General features: G+C 36.0%; 2 protein-coding genes across 2 annotated transcripts; one reads left to right on the top strand and one right to left on the bottom strand.

The window, feature by feature from the left end:
- The first annotated feature begins 3,904 nt into the window (after nt 1–3,904).
- LOC113064206 (relaxin-3 receptor 1-like) lies at nt 3,905–6,383 on the top strand. Its single transcript, XM_026234839.1, has one exon. It carries the CDS (start codon nt 4,581–4,583, stop codon nt 5,817–5,819), a length of 1,239 nt encoding a protein of 412 aa, XP_026090624.1. The 5' UTR covers nt 3,905–4,580; the 3' UTR covers nt 5,820–6,383.
- Nucleotides 6,384–7,003: 620 nt separating this feature from the next.
- LOC113064205 (membrane-associated transporter protein) lies at nt 7,004–19,483 on the bottom strand. The gene is made up of 9 exons (XM_026234838.1): nt 19,399–19,483; nt 19,167–19,301; nt 18,287–18,967; nt 17,461–17,637; nt 14,861–15,207; nt 11,134–11,277; nt 9,856–9,979; nt 9,260–9,465; nt 7,004–7,256 (listed from the first exon to the last, which is right to left on the bottom strand). Exons 3-9 carry the CDS (start codon nt 18,735–18,737, stop codon nt 7,041–7,043), a joined length of 1,665 nt encoding a protein of 554 aa, XP_026090623.1. The 5' UTR covers nt 18,738–18,967; nt 19,167–19,301; nt 19,399–19,483; the 3' UTR covers nt 7,004–7,040.
- Between the last annotated feature and the right edge of the window lie 54 nt (nt 19,484–19,537).

Below are 19,537 nucleotides of genomic sequence, written 5' to 3'. Positions count from 1 at the left end.
TGTTCAGGTCTGTTCTGCTAATATTGTGTAAATATTGTGAATACTTTTCAGGAACATCATCATGATGTTTTGTCTGAACTCTGAATGCTTGGGTATGGCAACTGCTATACTCTTTCATATGCAAACTCCACCAGTGGTGTGGTGTCTATTTCATCAAGGAATTCTTGTGCTTGAAGGTATAATTACAAAGCTCAAACAACTTCAGCGTATTTATTCATAGATATGGAAATCCAAGAGTTTTAATCTAATTCATGCCTTTAGCTTGACAGCCTTTATTTAAGAGGCTACTCCCTGAGATCTCTCAAAAATGACTGGGGTATTTATTTATCGTGTTGTATATTTATTTACTGAACCTAAAGTGATTCGTTAAAAGGATGCTTGCGAAAAAGTGATCCGGGTCATGATCTTCCCAGAGAACAAAATGTTTTATTTCATGGCTCAGGAGACTTGTCGTCCAAACATTCATAAAGAGTCTATCAATGTTTACTCACCTTTGTGTTGTTCAAAAGCACTTTGGCTTTCTTTCTTCTGTGAAATACAAAAGAAAAAATTTTAATGAATGCTTCATCCGTCTTTGCCCACAAAAAGAAAGCCAAAAGCAGCCAAAATGTTGTTTTGTACATTAAATGTATGGACATTTTTTTTTCCTTTTCTGGTACTTCTATCTATAATTGTTTTGTGTTCATTCAATGGAAGACAAGAGAGCTGAGCTAAAAATACAGTTCTTTTTAGCATGTATTTACTTTTTATTTCATAAAGTTCTGTCTAACCTGTCATAGTTGGAAACTGGATTAGGTAACACAAATGAAATGACACATGTATGAGTATCACCGACATTCTTATATAGTCTGATTTGCTAACTTGTTGAGCAAATGTATCCACCAATTTACATCCAGCAAGGCCCTTATTTTCTTCAACTGGGAGCTGTGTTCCCTGGGGAAATAAAATGATAGAATGTGTATCAATTGACTAAATGAAAAAGTAGATGCAAACAGTGGGAGCAGCTACCTGTGACAAGATTGTGACTCATCCATCAGGCAGCCTGAAGCAAACAGCAAAGCCAATTACTCCTTAAGACATTGCATGAATTCAAACCTAACTCGAACTGAAAAGTGCAAGGCTTTTTTTTATTTTGTTGAATGGGGAACATTCAGATGGCTGAACAACTAACAAAAAATTTAATGTCAATATTTAAACACATACTAGTACAGAAAGTCACTTGTCCTGTCAATCGCATCTTACACACACACACACACACACACACACACACACACACACACACACACACACACACACACACATATATATATATATATATATATATATATATATATATATATATATAATACTGTATTATATAAATAAAAAGTGAACATTGTATTTGATGAATGCATAACGAAAGTTAGTAGTTCTCACTCCATTTGCGCTTGTCATGTTTAATGAAATATTCAATAAAAGTCATTTGTTCTGGTCTTTCTTGCTTAGAGTGACATCGGGAAATCTTCCCAAGACTCACATCTGACCTGTCTGACCTAAGTTTGAACTCAACACAACAGAAACGACTTGTCTTCAGCTTTGAAAGCATGAGCTGAGACAGTTTACGAGTGCGGAGCCATTCATAAAGAACAGAGGAAATGCTCTGAGGGAACAAGAACGCTGCGCTCCGTCTTCAGCTATTCAGGTCCCCTTGTTTGGATACTGTGAGGAGATGTGATGAATTATTCATGAGCACAAAACAAGCTGCTGTGGAGACTTAATTACTGATTGATCATTGGACTTCAATATTCTATATGCACTTAGATTAATAGAAGTCTTGCCAAGAGTAATGTTTGAGGACGGCTTGAGTCAGTAACTCCCTATAGTAAGGATTTGTTACAATTTTAAATTGATTTTAGCATGTCAGAATTGGATTTGTAAGAATTTATTTCCATCTTCACTTATTTTGTTTCCAGATTCAGGGTAGCAAAGGAAATGTTTCAGCTGACCTTGTCTGACAGCAGAAGGACTAGGCCTAAACCTGCAAACCTCTAGTAGAAGGCTATTTCATAGTACAGCATAATTGCAAACTGGTAATCCTTGCTGTTAAATACAGCACCTACTTGAGTAATATGAATTCCCATAACTATATTGGTGCGTTAATGGGTGCCTTGGATGTCCAGTACCCAATTATATATAACTATATAATTAATATACAATAATATAATTATAATACAATGATAGCATTAGCTAAATAACTAAAAACATTATGAAGAATGTTGGGCCACGTTCCAATTCAATTTCCTTTATCAAATCCCTGGACCTTGCACTTTTCACTCCACACTTGCATCTACAGACCTGGAAAGGTCATTATTTAAGAACAGACAAGAGTGCAAAATGACTAAAGAAAGTAACTCTGGTAAGCAATAAGAGATTAAAGAAATCCAGCAGTTGAATATCTTACTTCAGCGTATCTCTGCTGCCTCAAACATATTATTTAACTTGAAGTATTGAAAAAATTGGATTTTCACTCAGCCATTAGGAAGTAAAAATGCTGAGGAATTTAGAGTTTTTCAGTAAACATGTTTTTCAAAACCATACACATTTATGCACTCTCGACTCTCATCCAGATCCAAACAAAAATCCTACAGGCACCGATTCATTAAACCGCTTCATTAAACAAGTTCTGAGCACCATCGCAAGCTGATGATGAAGATTTGGAGAGGGGCAGAGATCACTTCATTAGATCTGACCTAATTCAGCAGCATATGCACTAAACAACCTTCAAGTATTTTTTTTTCAAGGCAACATAATAAAACTTTTAAAGGTGCCTGATGCTAATAAACAGAAAACTAGCCTGGTCTTGTATCGATTAAAAATGTTCCTTTCTCTTTGAAGTGTTTCCATCTCTTAGTTCATAAAGAAGATCTGTAAAGTTGCAGAGACTAAAGTCTCAAATCCAAAGAGATATCCTTTATAAAAATTAAGAATCAACCACGCCCTCCTTAAATGGCTCATTCTAACATGCCCCCACATGTCTACTTCACAATGTGGGAAGATTTGCATAGCCACCCAATCGTTCATGTAAAGAAACAAGGCGTAACTTTTATTCTCATTTTTTCCGCCGCTGCCATGTTGTGGAGATGCTGTGTGTTTCTTGGTAAAAGCATAACTACTTTGTTTGGCCTTCCAAAAGATGACACAACTAGAAATCAGTGGTTCAGTTGTATTAATCTGTTGCATTTATATAGTGCTTTTCTAGACACTCAAAGCACTTTACAATGTACTCATCCAGCACCAGTGTGCAGCATCCACCTGTATGATGCAACGTCAACCATAAAGCAAACAAAGTAGTTTCTCTTTCACAATGAAACACACAGCGTTTCCACAACAATACTACAGTGAGAATCAAAGTTAGGACTTCTTTGATGTCCAGTTCTTGAACGAATCGTTCAATTTAACCAGTTCTTCTTAGTGAACCTGTTGAACCAGTCACCAAATTGGACTGAATCGTTTAAAACAGTTTGCATTTCCAGTAAGCATTAATCCATAAATTACTTAAGTTATTCACTTTTTTAACATGGCTAAAACTCCCTCTGATTCTAAATGAACCAATAATGAACATGCATGCGCACTGCTGGAGTGGTTCTCAAGTCAAGAACCGGTTGCATCTGTTTTGGATCACCAGTACTCTCAACTGAGAACCATTTCTTTCAGACACGTCTGATTTAAGAACCGATGAGTTGATGATACTGCGTATGCCTGTTAGAATGAGCCTTTTAGGAGGTTGACTCTTAACTTTTCTAAAGAATATCTCTTTGGATCCGAGGTTTTAGTATTTGCAACTTTACATTATGCACCAAGAGTTTTTAACACTCCAAAGAAAACGGAAAAATTGAAATCTCATCATATGATCCCTTAAAAAAAGGTATAATTTCAAAAACAAAAGTAATTTATATGCAAAAAAAAATGTTTTTGTCTTGAGGATACAATACAAAAGATAAAGTGAAACGAGGGCTAGTCGTAATTGAAACTTTTTTATTTCACTTTAAGCTAATTTTTAACCAGCATACTAACTACTGATATACCAACAATAATTTCCGTAACAGGACTAAAAACATATTAGCCATTATGATAATTAGCCCCCGTATACTCTATCTGCTCAAATAATGCTTCAAAACTCAATACGGTGCATCAATTTTAAATGTTAAATGTAGAATTTATCCATTTCTTCACTCTGTTTGTCTATTCACTGCACCGCATCACAGGGAGCACCGCTGTCTGTGCTGCGTAAAAGCGCACGCCATCCAATCCATCGACACTTGGCTCTATAAAAACACAGGGAGCTGTCAACGCGCCTGAAGCTACGCACGAGCAACAGATTCTTGCGACAAATATTATTTAAAAAAAATCTCATAGTTATATATTTTAAACTGGATAAACTTGGACTTATCACAGTTGGGATGTGCGCGCAAAGACCTTTTTATTTTCCTTACTGAAACCTAAAATGGCAATGACAGACAATGGAGACTGAAGAAGTTGGAATGATAAGATTCAGGAGTGAGTAACTCGACCAGGATGGGGAAATTACACTAAAACGAGCAATGCAGAAAACTTCCGAGATGCAAGACGAGCGCACCGAGTACGCGTCGGGAAGTCTCCTGTTAAGTGAATACAACACGAGCTTCACGGCGAACAGGACTAATCTCTCTTGGAGTGACTTTCAAGATCTCGCCGATTTGGATAAACCTGATTTTATGGGAGACGGATCCGCGGTCCTGAGAATCATCATCTCTGTCATTTACTCGGTTGTGTGCGCGCTGGGTTTAATCGGTAACATCCTCGTCCTGTATCTCATGAAGTCCAAACAAGCATGGAAGAAGTCTTCCATCAACCTCTTCGTGACCAGTTTGGCGGTCACCGACTTTCAGTTTGTTTTGACACTTCCCTTTTGGGCTGTGGAGAACGCCATGGATTTCACTTGGCTGTTCGGGAAGGCGATGTGTAAGATAGTTTCGTATGTCACGGCTACGAACATGTACGCCAGCGTGTTTTTCCTCACGGCTATGAGCGTGGCGAGATACTGCTCCGTGGCTTCGGCGTTAAAAAGTAGAAGACGCCGGCTGCGTTTCTCCGCGCAGTGGATGACGGTCGTTATCTGGATAGCAGCTGTCGGTGCCGCTCTGCCCAACGCGATATTTTCAACAACCGCGACGGTTTCCAACGAGGAACTTTGTCTCGTGAAATTTCCCGACCGGAGCGGAGACGCGCAATTTTGGCTGGGTTTATATCACGCGCAAAAGGTACTTCTGGGGTTCCTCATTCCGTTCGGGATCATCAGTATCTGTTATCTGCTTCTCCTCCGCTTCATTACTAACAAAAACGTGAACACCTCCAGTGCTAAGAGGAGATCAAAAGTGACTAAATCTGTTACTATAGTCGTTTTGTCTTTTTTCCTGTGCTGGCTCCCGAATCAAGCGTTAACAGCGTGGGGAATCTTAATAAAACTCAATGTAGTACACTTCAGTTACGAGTATTACACCACACAAGTGTATATTTTTCCAGTCACAGTATGTTTGGCTCATTCAAACAGTTGTCTCAATCCCATTCTGTACTGTCTGATGAGAAGGGAATTCAGAAAAGCGTTGAAAAAGCTGTTTTGGCAAATCACATCTCCTTCTGTCACGAACATGAGACCGTTTACCGCCTCCACGAAGCCCGAGCAGGATGAACACGGTCTAGTACTGGTCCCGCTCAGTCGCGCGGAGCCCGCGCTTATCTTTTATCCTCCGGGGGCTGTCATGTACAACAGCAAAAACGACCCTCTGCCAAATAGCACATAACGCGAAGTTGTTGGTGTTGATAAGTGCTTCAGACTCAGACAAAATGGAAAATTAATAAGTTTGTTTGTTTGTCTTTTCTCCTTCCACTAACGAAACTAAAGAGTAGACTAAAAGAGTCCCGGGCTGGAACACCTTGCAGAAGTGGAAGGGATCCTCCTCATTCTAAACGCTGTAATCCACTCCGGGTGTTACGTTTACACCCTCTCACTCAAACCCTTTAACTTTGCTAGCGGTTCACCTCTAATATGGAACTGTGAAAACAATCTAATTAAAAAGGCAAGAGCCTATTCACATAGCACAACGTGTATTCATATTTAATTAAATCTAACTGAACTCCATTTTAATTCTAATTTGATTCTACTTTAATAATGTATCAGTTAATTTACAAATAATAATACATTTTCATTGTTCTATTTTTTTTAAACCATGACTGTGTCAACAAAACCGGAATTATATTCAACACAAATGTGTTGTAAGGTTATACCCTGCCAATAAACATCTTACATTAGCCAGTGATGATGGGTTGCACCCCCCCCCCCCCCTGCAAGTTAATTACTCTAAAAATATATACATAAAATAAACTATTTAAGCTGTTTTAAGATGGTTTAGATGTTGTCAGTTATTTATGTTTGATTTTATTGTTATGTCTACCTTTGTCGTCTGATTAAAAAAATAATAATTAACACCACCTGCATTAAGATGTTTATTTGAATTAAATATATATATAAAAGGTATAATTTACAAGCTGAAACACTTTATATCTGATGCACAGCTCACTACCATCAGTTCATTGATTATCACTGAAATAAAGTAAATCTGAAATGTTTGAATCCGGTCATTTGTTTTCTTTAAAATGAATATTATATGGAGTTTGACAGTTGGACATGATAAGATTCATTCCCTCAAAAACAATTCATCTTAAAAGAGCGATGAACATGCATAAACAAAACATCCAAACCTTGCAATCTTGTCAACTGTTCTTTGAATACATACAATCTTTCTTTCAACCTGACTGATGATGAAGGTTGTTGTTTAAGAATGTGAACTGGAGTGCACAGAGAAAGACTTGATGGAATCAGCTAACAGTCAAGCTGAACACTATGGCACAGTACCCACAAAATGTGTCTTTTTCCTTTATTTTTCCTGCTCTATCTCAGTGAACAGAGTAGATAGACCACATGAAATAGAGAAAGGGTGTTTATTTGAGGCTTAATCTGTACATCACATGAAGAGAGCAATAAAGAGACAGCCAATTAGGGATACTGTTGAGGCAGAGAGAACCACTACAATCACACTGCCTGCTAGATTGACCAGGGCTCCAAGACCAGCTCCCACTATGACCTGACCCAGCTGCACCATGCAGGTAAGAGCTGCGCAGTCCATGCCGGTGCCACGGCCCTCAAGAGCTGGTTCATCACTGCCAAGTTTCCTTTGCACCTATGACAAGACAGATACTTTGCATGAGAAAAAGTCTAAATCTAAAAGTAGGGATATAATGATGCACGCCGAGCCTGAACATCGTTTCAAATATGTGATGATTCAAATCGGTTGAGATGTTAAACAAACCGTGATACATTTTGGGGGTGGACATTTATATATGAATGTATATCTGAGGGAACTGGCCATCTTTATAAACGTTTAGATGGTCGTTTACTTTCATCTTGTGTCTGTATAATGCATATTAATGTAGTGTTCATAAGCGCCAGAGCTGTCAAGAGAGTGAATTTGAATTTCATTCAGCCCGTCTGCTGTATTTGTTTCATGCAAATGAAATGAATTTTCAAAATGAAAATGTAATACTAAAGTTAGAGAATTCTGTTTTTGTTACAATTTTCAAAACATACAATCTAATTTAAATTACAAAAACTGCTCATGATGCATGCATAAAGCATCTTTATTTGGGCTGTGATTCAAATGCAGTGATTGCCTCTTATTTTGAATGGAAAAAGCACAGGCAAAGCTTTGGTTTGTTTATATGAAGATATATATTTTTTCTTATTTGATTTTGGGGGTTGTTTTAAAAATTCTATTTAGTTTAGTTATTTGACATATTTCAAGATACATTCTGCATTTAAGTCCAAGCAATAATAAAGGGACACCTTTTAATTTATGATTTGTCTTAAATCCAATCCAATGTTAGTGTTCTCACAATCCAAAATGTGAGAAAATAATATAGTGAAATCAGTTGATCTACAGATCAGGAAGACTTGCAGAGAGCATAGTGTTTGCTCTTCATACAGTCTAAGCCAATTTTCAGCTCTGTGAACCTACACATAACAATAATTCAAATGTAAGTAACAAGCTAAGTTGCATTTGCAGGATTGAATCCACCTTTTGATTATAATTCAGTCTGAGTTTCAGGGGTCGATTTAGATTTGTAATTTAATTTTCTGTGTTCTTGCAACCTCATGCTTTAATGGATTTTAGATAGAGGCTAACCAAAGTGAAAATCTATGTTTAAAACAAGTGAAGTACTATCTTGAATTAAGAAATGTTCTTAATGAACTCATCTGGGGAAACTTGTGTTCCCTAGCTGTGCTCATCTTCTGTCTCTCCTCCAGCTCTACAAAGCAATTTAATCATTTCAATTCAATCATTATTTATCAGTACAAGATATTTAGGTTTTTACATATTTGCTAAGTATCCATGCAATAAGTTGAATAATGTTCAGTAAGATGTTTTTTTGTATCACAATAAAAGACCTACCATCTTCACATAAGGGTCCTGATTTTCTTGTGAGTGTTTAGTTTGTTATAAAGACTGGCTTGAATGTACACTAATCCTTAATGATAAGCATTTAAATATCGTTGCATTAGATTAAATTCTTGAAAAAAATAATAATAATTTACTTTTACACAATGACAAGCAAGCAATATATATTGTATATCAGCAGGCATTATGTTAGTCTTCTGTGTCACATGATCCTCCAGAAATCATTCTGATTTGCAACGTTTTGTTATTGTCAAATGTTGAAAACATTGTCATGTTGAAAACAGCTGCTTAATGTTTGTTTTTGTTTTTTGTTTTTTGTTTGTTTATTTGTTTTGTATTAGAAAATATAATTGAAAAGAAAGTTCAAAAGAGCAGCATTTATTTGACATTATCGTCTTTTTCCCCAACCCTACACCTAAACCTAACCCTTACAGGAAAATTTGTGCATTTTAGGATAAAAAAAAAAAAAAAAAAAAAAAAAAAAAAAAAAACTCATTCTGAATGATTCATAAGCCTTTTGAATTACAGGGACACTGAAAATGTCCTTATAAAGCACCTCCTCATTGTAATACCTATGTTATAACCATGCCATTATACACATTTGTGACCTCATAAACCACACACTCATACATACACACACACACACATATATATATATACACACACACATGTATATGTGTGTGTGTGTATATAAATGTCCTGTCCTGATGTAACAGTCTAAAACTGACCTCTTCAGCCTTGTGGTACTCTGAGATGAGGTTGAATGGGATGGTGTAGAGAGTGCTGGACATGACTCCAAATACACTGCAAAGCACCAGCGTGGCCACAATGTTTGGAAACAGGCCAATCAGACCGGTTCCCAGACCGAAAACAAAGTAGCCAAGGAAGTACAGTCCTTTCAGGCCAATATATGGCAGGAGAAGCCTCTGCACATCTGGATGGACACATATGGAAATGGCATTAAATACAGAACAAATGTTGCATCGGATGAATGGAAAACAAAGATTATCATCTGATGAGATATTCATATCACTGATAAAACATCTTTACTGATAAAGCCCTCTGAAAAGGGCTTTCCAGTGACATATGACTTGAAGCTCTTATAAGAATGACATGATGTTGAAAAGGACTGTGATTCTCTCATCGAAACATATTAATAACTGAAAAAGTGAATTATCCATTTTCATTCCCGAACTGATGTAGTAAGGCCATGTATTATCAAACAGTAACTGAGTAGTTTTCTTTAGTCTGGATGCATTAAGGAACAGCAGTTGAATAAAGCAAGGAAGAATGAACAGTTGAGTCATGGTTCAATGTTACTCACATGAATAGAGTGCAGAGGAGACAGCGTTGATGCACAGGCCCCAGCATCCCACTTCAACCCCTCTCTCATACATCGCATAGGAGGTGGAGTTGTGTTCAGCATAGGGGTTCCCCTTATATACAATCTATAGATGTACAGTCAGATACCAGGAATGTTACATAAGATAAAGCATGTGACAGCATCACATCCTAGCTGATGTTTTGTCAAATAGGGTAAAAACATTAAGTACAAAGCCAGAGATCCTCTCCACAGGTGCATCTGCTTCTATTATATTACTCAAATAAAGTTCAGGAACATCACAAGGCTTTTTTCCATTCAGACACCACGTGGAAATTCAAAAGGACATCATCCTCTGCTGTGATCTTGTGGGTTGGTTTTAAGGTTACTGCGAGTTTTATAACTCTTACCTCAAACTACCCTTCAATAAGGTTCACATGCATGCACAAGACACACTTTTCTTTCAAAAACTCATTTATACAGGTCATTAGGTTCATATGGTTTCGTTAATGACCCTCGGCTTTCAAAGATGGCATTTTCTTCTTAAATTCACCATGCCTTTTGTTAGTGATATTATGCAGTGAAGATCTAATCATGGTTTCATACAAGTTTATATCTATTGGCTGAATCAGTGGTAAAATGGCCAGTCATTGCCTTCAACAATTATCACCTGGTTGAGGTCAGCAGAACAACTTTCTCTATACTTTAGCTGGCTACAAGGAGACTCATTTATCTCTATTCAACTTTGACTAAGCCAGTAGTGCAAGGGAAAATAAGATAAAGGAGCTATGCTGCCTTTTAACCACAAATCAAAGCATCCATTGATCTATTTTTCAGTTTTGAAATGCTACTCTTTCAGCAGTGCTAAAATTAATTTTATTGGTCTGGTAAATGAATAAAGACAAATGCGAGAACTAGGATAACTTTCTCATTTATTTTTTCGTATCACATATTTATCAGCTAAGCAGAGCCTTGGTGAGCAAAATAGACTGCTTTTGTTATAATAATAATAATAATAAAAAAATCTTAACATTTGAACAATACTCTTCAAAATGTTTGAAAACAAAAATTCCAAGATCATCAGTGATTACAAAACCAACTTGATTTTACCTTCAAGAATAGATTGAGTGGCTTTACCTATGACAGGAATTTCAACTGAAGGCACTAGACTGTGGTGCGCTAACATTAAGAGTGTCAGTGTATTTTATGGCTGTTCTGGGCCCTCTCTTTAAAGATCGGGATATGCAAATGAAGCACAACTCAAATACCTCATTCACTCACCTGCCCCATGAAGTCAGTGAAGAAGAGCATGTTGCAAAGGAAGGCCGTCCAGCCCAAGAGATGACTCACACACAGACAGCGGTAATGGCTGGGCATGCTAATCACAGCTGACAGTAGAGATTTCAGGGTCATTCTCTTCCGTACCTGAAACACAGTAATGCACACAGGCTGATAATATCTACTGGAAGCTTCAAAAACTCAAGGTCAGGAACACTTTCCAGTGAAAACTTGAAGTGCTCCTATTTCTATTATGCCAATTTTAAGGTTCCTAATATTGTTTTGGGAGTCTCCTGCAATAGGTTTACATGCATGCTATATCAAAGAACGCGTTCATTTTCTTAAAATATGCATTTAATATCACCTAATTTTCCAACGATTTTTAAACGATTTGTTTGAAGCAGTTCTAAGATTCAGTCTCTATTAGCCCCTCCTTTCCGTGAGCCTACTCTTCTCTGATTAGTCAGATGGCCGGGTCTGTTGTGATTGGTCTACCGCTATTTATAATACTTACAGGTTGTGATTCCTTGGATCTAGCTGGTCCAAAGTAATGGTTGTAGCTAGAAGAGATACAGAAAAAAAAAAAAAACGGAAGCTGACAAAAAATTGGTTTTCTACCGATTACATTGTGTTTTATTAAGGTTTGTCATACCTACACCATTCCTAAATCTACCCATTAAAATAATGCAAAAAATTGTAATTATTGTCGTACAGTATGAGAAAAATTATGCTATACTGATATGTGCATGCCCAGTATATTTTGCTGTATGCCATCTAGCCTCAACCCCAATTAACTGTGTTCTGAACCATCAGTTTTTTGAATACTGCATTGAAGTGCCAGGATTAGAGAAGCAGTTGTCAGTAAAATACAAACATATAAAGATTGGGGTTGTACCGCTGTGTTACAGTGGAGAAAATTCATTTTAACCACTGATCCTTTAAAGACTCATCTTACTATGGAAGCCCATTTCTGCCACTGAATAAAAAATTATAATAATAATAAAAGGTTATTGATTGCAAAATATAAACTCACAATTGCTAGTAAATAATCAGAATTGCAAGATACAGACTCGCATTTGCGAGAGAATTGTGAATCAGAATTGTGAAGAAAAAAAAATCAGAATTTTGAATTTATATCAAACAATTCTGACAATTCTGTAAAAAATGTGTGATATAAACTCAGTTGCGGGATAAAAACTCAACTCGCAGTTCAGTTTTTTTTTCTCTCGGAAAAGCAAATTTATATCTTGCAATTCTGACCTTTTCTACCTTAAAATTGTACTTTATAACTCACAAGATATAAACTCGCAATTGTGAGAAAAAAGTCTGAATTGTCCGAATTGAAAAAAAGTCCGAAACAGGCTTCCATATTTCTTTCGAAAGTGAAAATAAAACAAATGTACTTTCACAGTGTAGGACACAGCATCTTCTCGACATGATTTTAACCACACAAACAAGTTACAGTGTTTGAGGGTTGTTCACGTTGTTCACAGCCAGTCAACGTAGAACATAGATGGGTATTATGTAAATGTGTTAACACATAACATGTAGCCGTCATGGAAGTGGGATTGGAATCTTCGACAACTCATTTCGGTTGTTCAGAGTCGATTCTTTAGACTAATTCTAGTCTAATGAAACATTAATATGGATGTGATATGTTTTCATAACCACAATGGGTTGGTTTCATTAATGGGATATCTCTATAGTGACAGGGATCTCTCTGTAAATAAATGGACTCACTAATGGAAAAGAAATATAAATTGGTTGGGCAATGGTGTGAAATGATTGAATTAATATTCTTTATGATTTGTTAAAGGTCTTGTAATGAATATGGAGATTAAGTCAGAAACTCATTACTAAAAACTCTCTCTCCTGAGGAACAAATTTTCACTCAAAAATGTGCAAACTTACAGTAGTGCAGATACAAGCATAATACATGCATGGAGTATGTATCAGTTATCATGTATACATGCATTTTCATTTAAAATTTACTAGACAATTTTGAGGAAGGACTTAAAAAATGATTCTCCGTTGCCAAAATTAAACTTTGTCGATGTCTTTGTAAACTTTTTCCTGCTTTGCATTTTTACAACTCTCTGTGTTTCATTCAAGACTTTTATCAGCCTAATAAAGCTAGTGTTCTATCTCCTGAAACAAGCCTCCCTTCACACTTGAACATTAACAAGAACTATATGTTCTGAACATTTAGTCCAAGAGCAGTGTTTGGTCGAATAGAACTCTTTCTCAGGGACAGATGGCAGATTATGTGAGGTTTGTAGGAGGTTAATGATTGTGAGACTCAGTTGGGGTTTAGACTGACAGGAGTAGTGGGATTTACAGGTCTTTTTACCTTAGTGTCATTAACAATTCAATATGAACATTATTTACATTAAAACATACATTATATATATATATATATATATATATATATATATATATATATATATATATATATATATATATATATATATATATATATATATATATATATATATATTCTGAGTAATACAGAGATACAGCATTAGTAACCATAATTTCTTTAATTTGTTTGTATGACATATATACATCATTCCAATTAATACTGATGTATTTTTATTTAGATGAAAGCAGTGCTTAATTACTGCTGTTATGATGAAATTTCCAGCATGAATACGAGTCTTATTATTTATTTATTTTTTCTTGCTATATTAAAGCATTAGCCTACTTGGTGTGACTCACTGGCATGACAAACAGCATAGGTTTTACAAAGAGCATGCCCAATTTTTATGATTTGAGACACTCTAATGATAATCGAAGACTTTAGGGTGCAAACATCTGAAAAGTGTAGTTTACAAGCTTGTAAAAATAAATAAACAAGAAATATTTAACATTCTGCACAATTTTAGATAATTAACCAAAAAAAATAAAAAGTATGTACTTTTGTACAGACAATACAATGTTCTTGCTTCCATTGAAAAAACAAGATGTTCTCTGTATTATCATTATATTTATTTGTACAATTATTTAATAATAATTATAGTAAATATTAAACTTTTAAAAGAATTGCTATTATTACGAACAGTAACAATGACAACAATAATAATGCATATTTATTATGTATTATAATTATATATGCATTTATAATTATATAATGCATTATTATTATTATTATTAATTCAAATGTTCTCAAATGATTATGCTGAAAATATGATATATATATATATAAATATATATATATTAGTACTAATGCAAATGCAAAACAGATTTAATTACATAGTGGTCTCAGAATTGTAGTCTCGACCAAATAATGAGATGCATATGTCTAAAATTCCCTGCTATATTATGTAACTATTTTTAACTGTAAACATGGGCCTGTTTTAAAACTTAATGATTTAATAAAAAATAGTGTCAACTTTGATAGCCATGTAAATTTTTCACACCTCATAATTAAGTTACACACAATATGGCCTTGATGAGTGATCATAACGTCATCACATCACTACAAAGACCTCTTAACACTGTTTGTTGTATTTTTAATAAAATGGATAAGGCATGTACTTATTTTCATTATCGACCAAAAGAGGAATTGTTTCTGTGAAAGGCATGAGTATCTAGTCTAATTACAGCTCAAAAAAGGCTGATGCTTCGAGGTGTGAAACAAGTCATTAAAATGTGAGGAGAAATTGGGTCCAGGCTGAAAGCAAGAATAAAAGCAACATGAAAGGGATTCAAGGTAACACAAATGACCAACCTCGCTGTTAGGCTGCTTGGCACTGGGTGTGACTGCATTGGCTTCACTCAGGGCAGAAAACGAGCGCTGCCTCATTTCAGGCAGAGGTTGTGGATCTTTGTATACTGTGCCATAGCCATTATGATGTGGGTCTTCCAGGAGCAGTGGCGCAGGTGTACGAGAGTCTGAACTGTGATCTTTGATTAGTGGTTTCTCTGGGATGCTGAAAAGGTGCATGGTGAGAAACATGCCCCAGGTCAGTGATGAGAAAAAATAGATAACTTGGTATTCTGAACCCAGTAGGACACCAAGAGCAGAGTGACCCCAGTCCATGGCTCCAATAAGGTATCCACAGGCTCCACCAAGGCCTGCAAGGAAGCACAGCAGGCTGCTTAAAAAAATAAAAAAATAAATCAAGCTAAGAAAATCAAACACAACTGAAAGTTTTGATGGGATGTGCTCTGTTTGTTAAAGCCAAAATGCTTCTTCAAACGTCAGATAAGGCTGTGAAAGTATTTTAACAGTAATTTAAGTGTTGTTCTTGTTTTAGGATGGAATTATAATGTCTTCGGTCTTGTCTTGTTCCACCAATTATGACCTTTATAAATGGAATAAGATGCATAAGATAAATGCATAAATGTCTGACATTCTAAAGTTTCTTTAGCAAGTAATTATTTTTAATGCATTTGTTAAAATGTTGTGTAAAAATAAAGTTTTACGAAATCTGTAAAACTTTCCTGCAATTAAATACAAACATAATGTGTTCTGTCATTGTTAGATATTAGTTATAAATGTTGACAAATCTGTAAAACCTAATGATTTTACACAACTGTGAACCCTTTTAAAAGAGATACATTTTTATATTTGCACGGATATAGGAGTAATTTTATACACTACTGTTTAAACGTTTGAGGTGTTATGATCACCAAGTCTGCATTTATAGGTTTAAATATACAGTAACAACTATAATATTGTAAAATATTACAATTTAGAATTATTAAATTTTAACATTTTAAAATCCCATTGATTTTACATTGAGTAGCCGTTATTCTTCAGTGTCACATGATCCTCCATAAATCATAATTATATGCTGATTTGCTGATCATGAAAAACTGCTGCTGCTGAAAATATAATATATATGACAACAACCCCCACACATGAGATCACTCTTTATCAGATCTAAACAGGTGGAGCTGGGGAAGGTGGAGCATTTCTGAAGCACACTGCAACTGCTACATCAAGCGCTAGCCAAGTATTTAAATGTTGAGCAGCAAGCTCATCGGCTGCTGATGTGAAAAGAAATGTATACAATCATGTGATTATATCAGGTTGAGTAAGAACCTATATAACAGTATAATAGATATTTACATTACACAACAAAAATATAAATAGGTATTATAATACATACTTTGGAATCAATAAGGAGTATCAAGTTATAGTCTGGGGGCAGTTGGTTCTATAGGGGTAGTGAGTGATAAAATTTTAATACAAAGAAAACTTAATTTAAAGCACATTCTAGTTATTATAAGGTGTAAATGTGCTATTTTAAACATATGTATAATATGTTGCATATTTTGCCCCAGTTTGCTCCAATAATCAGTAAAAGCAGAAAAAAAGAGCACTCTGTTTAGAACAGACCCCTCAGTGCCAAAACCTGACTGAGACAAGATCACCATCAGCTTTACTGTCACTGGATAACAGTCTTCAGGAAGGTCTTACAAGCATTAGCTTTTTTTTTTTTCTAGGGTGCTATTTTTGCTTAAATGGTAATTGTGTATAAAAAAACAACAACAATTATGCAGACTGGGTTTGATTCATTAATTAAAATAAAAACAACATTTATAAAAGCCTGTTCCATTTACCAAAGATGAGTGAGTACAAATACGCAAGTGTCTTTTGTTATATAGACATTATTCACAGACTGAAAGCACACCTGTCTCTAACCTGACTAATATGTTGTCTTCACTCTTTTTGTAAAGAGATTAGAATGTTTTTTAAGATTACTTTTTCCATTTCAGGTTATGGAAGTTAATGTATGACACTGATGAAAGGCACCGGGGGAAAAGCTTTGAAAGATATCAGGACTTCGAACAGTAAACAACCCAGATTTTACTAAGGATGCACCAAAGCAGGTGTTTTTAACACAACCAAATCCCCAGGAAGAATTGCTGACAGCAGGATGTTTGGTTACATCAATAATACAACACCAAAGCACCCTACCGACCATATTACAGATGGTGAAAGAAAACCTAACTGTAGCCATAGTGCTGACTAATCTTACAGAAGGATCTGGAATTCAGTCCATATACGGTAATACACTTGAAAGCTTTCGAATGTGCTCCCATGAAAAACAAATGCTGAAACAAATGCTGTCAGTCATCTTCACACTGCAGAGCAATCTGTATTGTACTGGTTCCTGTAGCAATAATTGCAGAGAAGCATTTAAATCTTAAAAATCAAGCAAATAATGGGTTTTCTCATGTTTGAAAACTATTATTTCCTTCTTTTTAAGTCTTTTGGTCTCATTTTACAGAACTTCAGATCAATTCAATGCACTTTGAAACATTAATAAAAAATGATATGAAGCAAGGCCAAGCTAATCACTGATTATTCCTCCTTACCTGTGAGTAAGGCATGATAATGAAGCCCTCTCTCCTTATCCCGATGAGAACACACATCAAACAAATAGGCTTTAATTGGCCCGTCAATGAAGTCTGCCGCAAAGTCAAACATCACCACTCCAAACATAACCACTACGATCGCCCATGTCCTTTTAACATTTCTGTCCTCTAGTATAGCTGAAGGAGAGAAACAACATCATGCTTAGTTTAATCAAAAACACATTATAAATTCAATGCTAACGAATACGATTGAATATAACGTTTTAGAAATGTCAAAACTTAAGGTCAGGCCATTGCTCAGAAGGCAAAAGTGCAGTTTATGTTATGTTTACATTCGTTGTAGTCTTTTGTAATGCATAAATAAATAACAAAAATAAATAAAAGTGTGAATTTGTTTCAGTTTTTGAAAAGGCCAAAGGACGCCTACTTCTAGTAATGAAAACAGAAGTTTTCTTCAGTATTTCAAATGCTTGGTAAATTAACAAGTACCTTTATTGCAAATAAAGACATCCATGCAATGTCCAGCTGTGTTATATTTTCATTTTCATCACATTTTCAAAAAGCTATTTGATATAATGTGAAAAACGCAGTGGAAGAGAAAACCAATTTGTTTTTTTTATGAGCCAATACAATTTTTGTAATTATTTGCAGTTCCTACCTTCCTTCCTTGGTCATTATTTCCTTTTTAAATTTCAACCTAACCACATTATAGTTTTTAGAATTGCATTGCATATCTGCAGATCGTTTAACTACCAGCCTAAACAAAAGTAGCTCCTGATTTCACGATCTGGACTGATCCATCACATTTATTTCATCAACACCTTACCTGATGTGACCGCATCTCCATTTAGAAATAAAGTAAGGCCAACTAACATCATAATCCCAAGTAAGACTATGTATGGTCGCCTTCGGCCCCATGAGGACCTACAGTAGTCACTTGCTGAGCCGATGACAGGCTGTAGGATAAAACCCAAAACAGGGCTGATGAACCACACCAAGCTGTACAGGTGTCTGGGGAGTCCCACGCTCAACAACACCGGCGTGACAAACGCAGCCTCAACGGCATAGCAGAATTCCCTTCCAAACATGACCATGCTGTGCATGATTAGCCTTCCTGTTGAGAGCTTCAGAGGCTCCACTGCTTCAAACACAGCTGGTTCAATGCAGTCCAAATAGTCCTCTTTGTGTCCCGAATCCACTAGGTAGTGCTCCATGGATGTGAGCGGGCTGTCTGGTGCAGAGAACCTGCAAGGTTGGTCCTCGGTTAGGAGAGTCATGGTCTCAGTGTTGAAAGTCTTAATTCCTACTGCATAGATGAGCGATAAAGCTCAAAACTAGTATTTACAATGTCAGCTGAGCTGAGAAGAAAAGGAAAAGGTCTTCTAGTTGGGATCAAGGAAGAAACCTTGCCCTTTTTCCTCGTTTTTGTATCTAGTTAAGTAAGCATTGTTGCCAAAGGCCACTGGGGGAGTTGTCATAAACACATGATGTTCGTCTCTTCCTCCTACTGGGTTACAACAGAAAATCAGTGCAAAACACAACCAACAATTCATACTTACTGTAATAGCAAATCAGCAATCAGATCAATAGAAACACATAGTGTTTAGGAAAATTTAAATGGAAGAAAATGTAAATGGAGACCTAACAAACATTGTTTTGTGGTCTTGTATAATGAGATGACCAGTTAGTTAAATCAAGTGACGTACCATGTGATTCCTCAGGAGATGGCTTCAGTGGTGTTGGAAGACGAGAAGGCAATGCATTTATAGTCAAAGCACACATGCCCACTTCATGTTCCTTCTCCATTCACACGACTAACCTCTACTCCTTTGGTCTCAAATCTGTCATGAGACATTCACAGAGTCTGTTCAATAGTCATGTGAGTGTGTCACGGAACATCATACACTCTCTCTCTCTCTCTGTCTCTCTTGGACTTACTCTATAGAGGTCAAGCTGTGGATCACAGGGATCCGGTCAGATGGTGCCACATGGATTAAAAAGCCACATTCCTCACATATCTCTACGTGAATGAGAATCGATTTCAGACTCGAGTAGCTAGGAAACATCATTCAACAAC

The sequence above is a fragment of the Carassius auratus genome, chromosome 46, assembly GCF_003368295.1.
Source record: "Carassius auratus strain Wakin chromosome 46, ASM336829v1, whole genome shotgun sequence".
NCBI lineage: Eukaryota > Metazoa > Chordata > Actinopteri > Cypriniformes > Cyprinidae > Carassius > Carassius auratus.
The sequence above is the reverse complement of the archived record's forward strand: the minus strand, read 5'-3'. Positions and strand labels throughout refer to the sequence as shown.

Excerpts from the sequence above, each read along its gene's own strand:
- LOC113064206 (XM_026234839.1), top strand. The coding sequence starts at position 4,581 with ATGCAGAAAACTTCCGAGATGCAAGACGAGCGCACCGAGTACGCGTCG.
- LOC113064205 (XM_026234838.1), bottom strand. The coding sequence starts at position 18,737 with ATGACTCTCCTAACCGAGGACCAACCTTGCAGGTTCTCTGCACCAGAC. Across the intron at positions 15,208-17,460 it reads TTATCATGCCTTACTCACAG|GCCTTGGTGGAGCCTGTGGA; the intron begins GTAAGGAGGAAT and ends GCTTCCTTGCAG. Across the intron at positions 9,466-9,855 it reads CTCCTCTGCACTCTATTCAT|ATGTGCAGAGGCTTCTCCTG; the intron begins GTGAGTAACATT and ends GTGTCCATCCAG.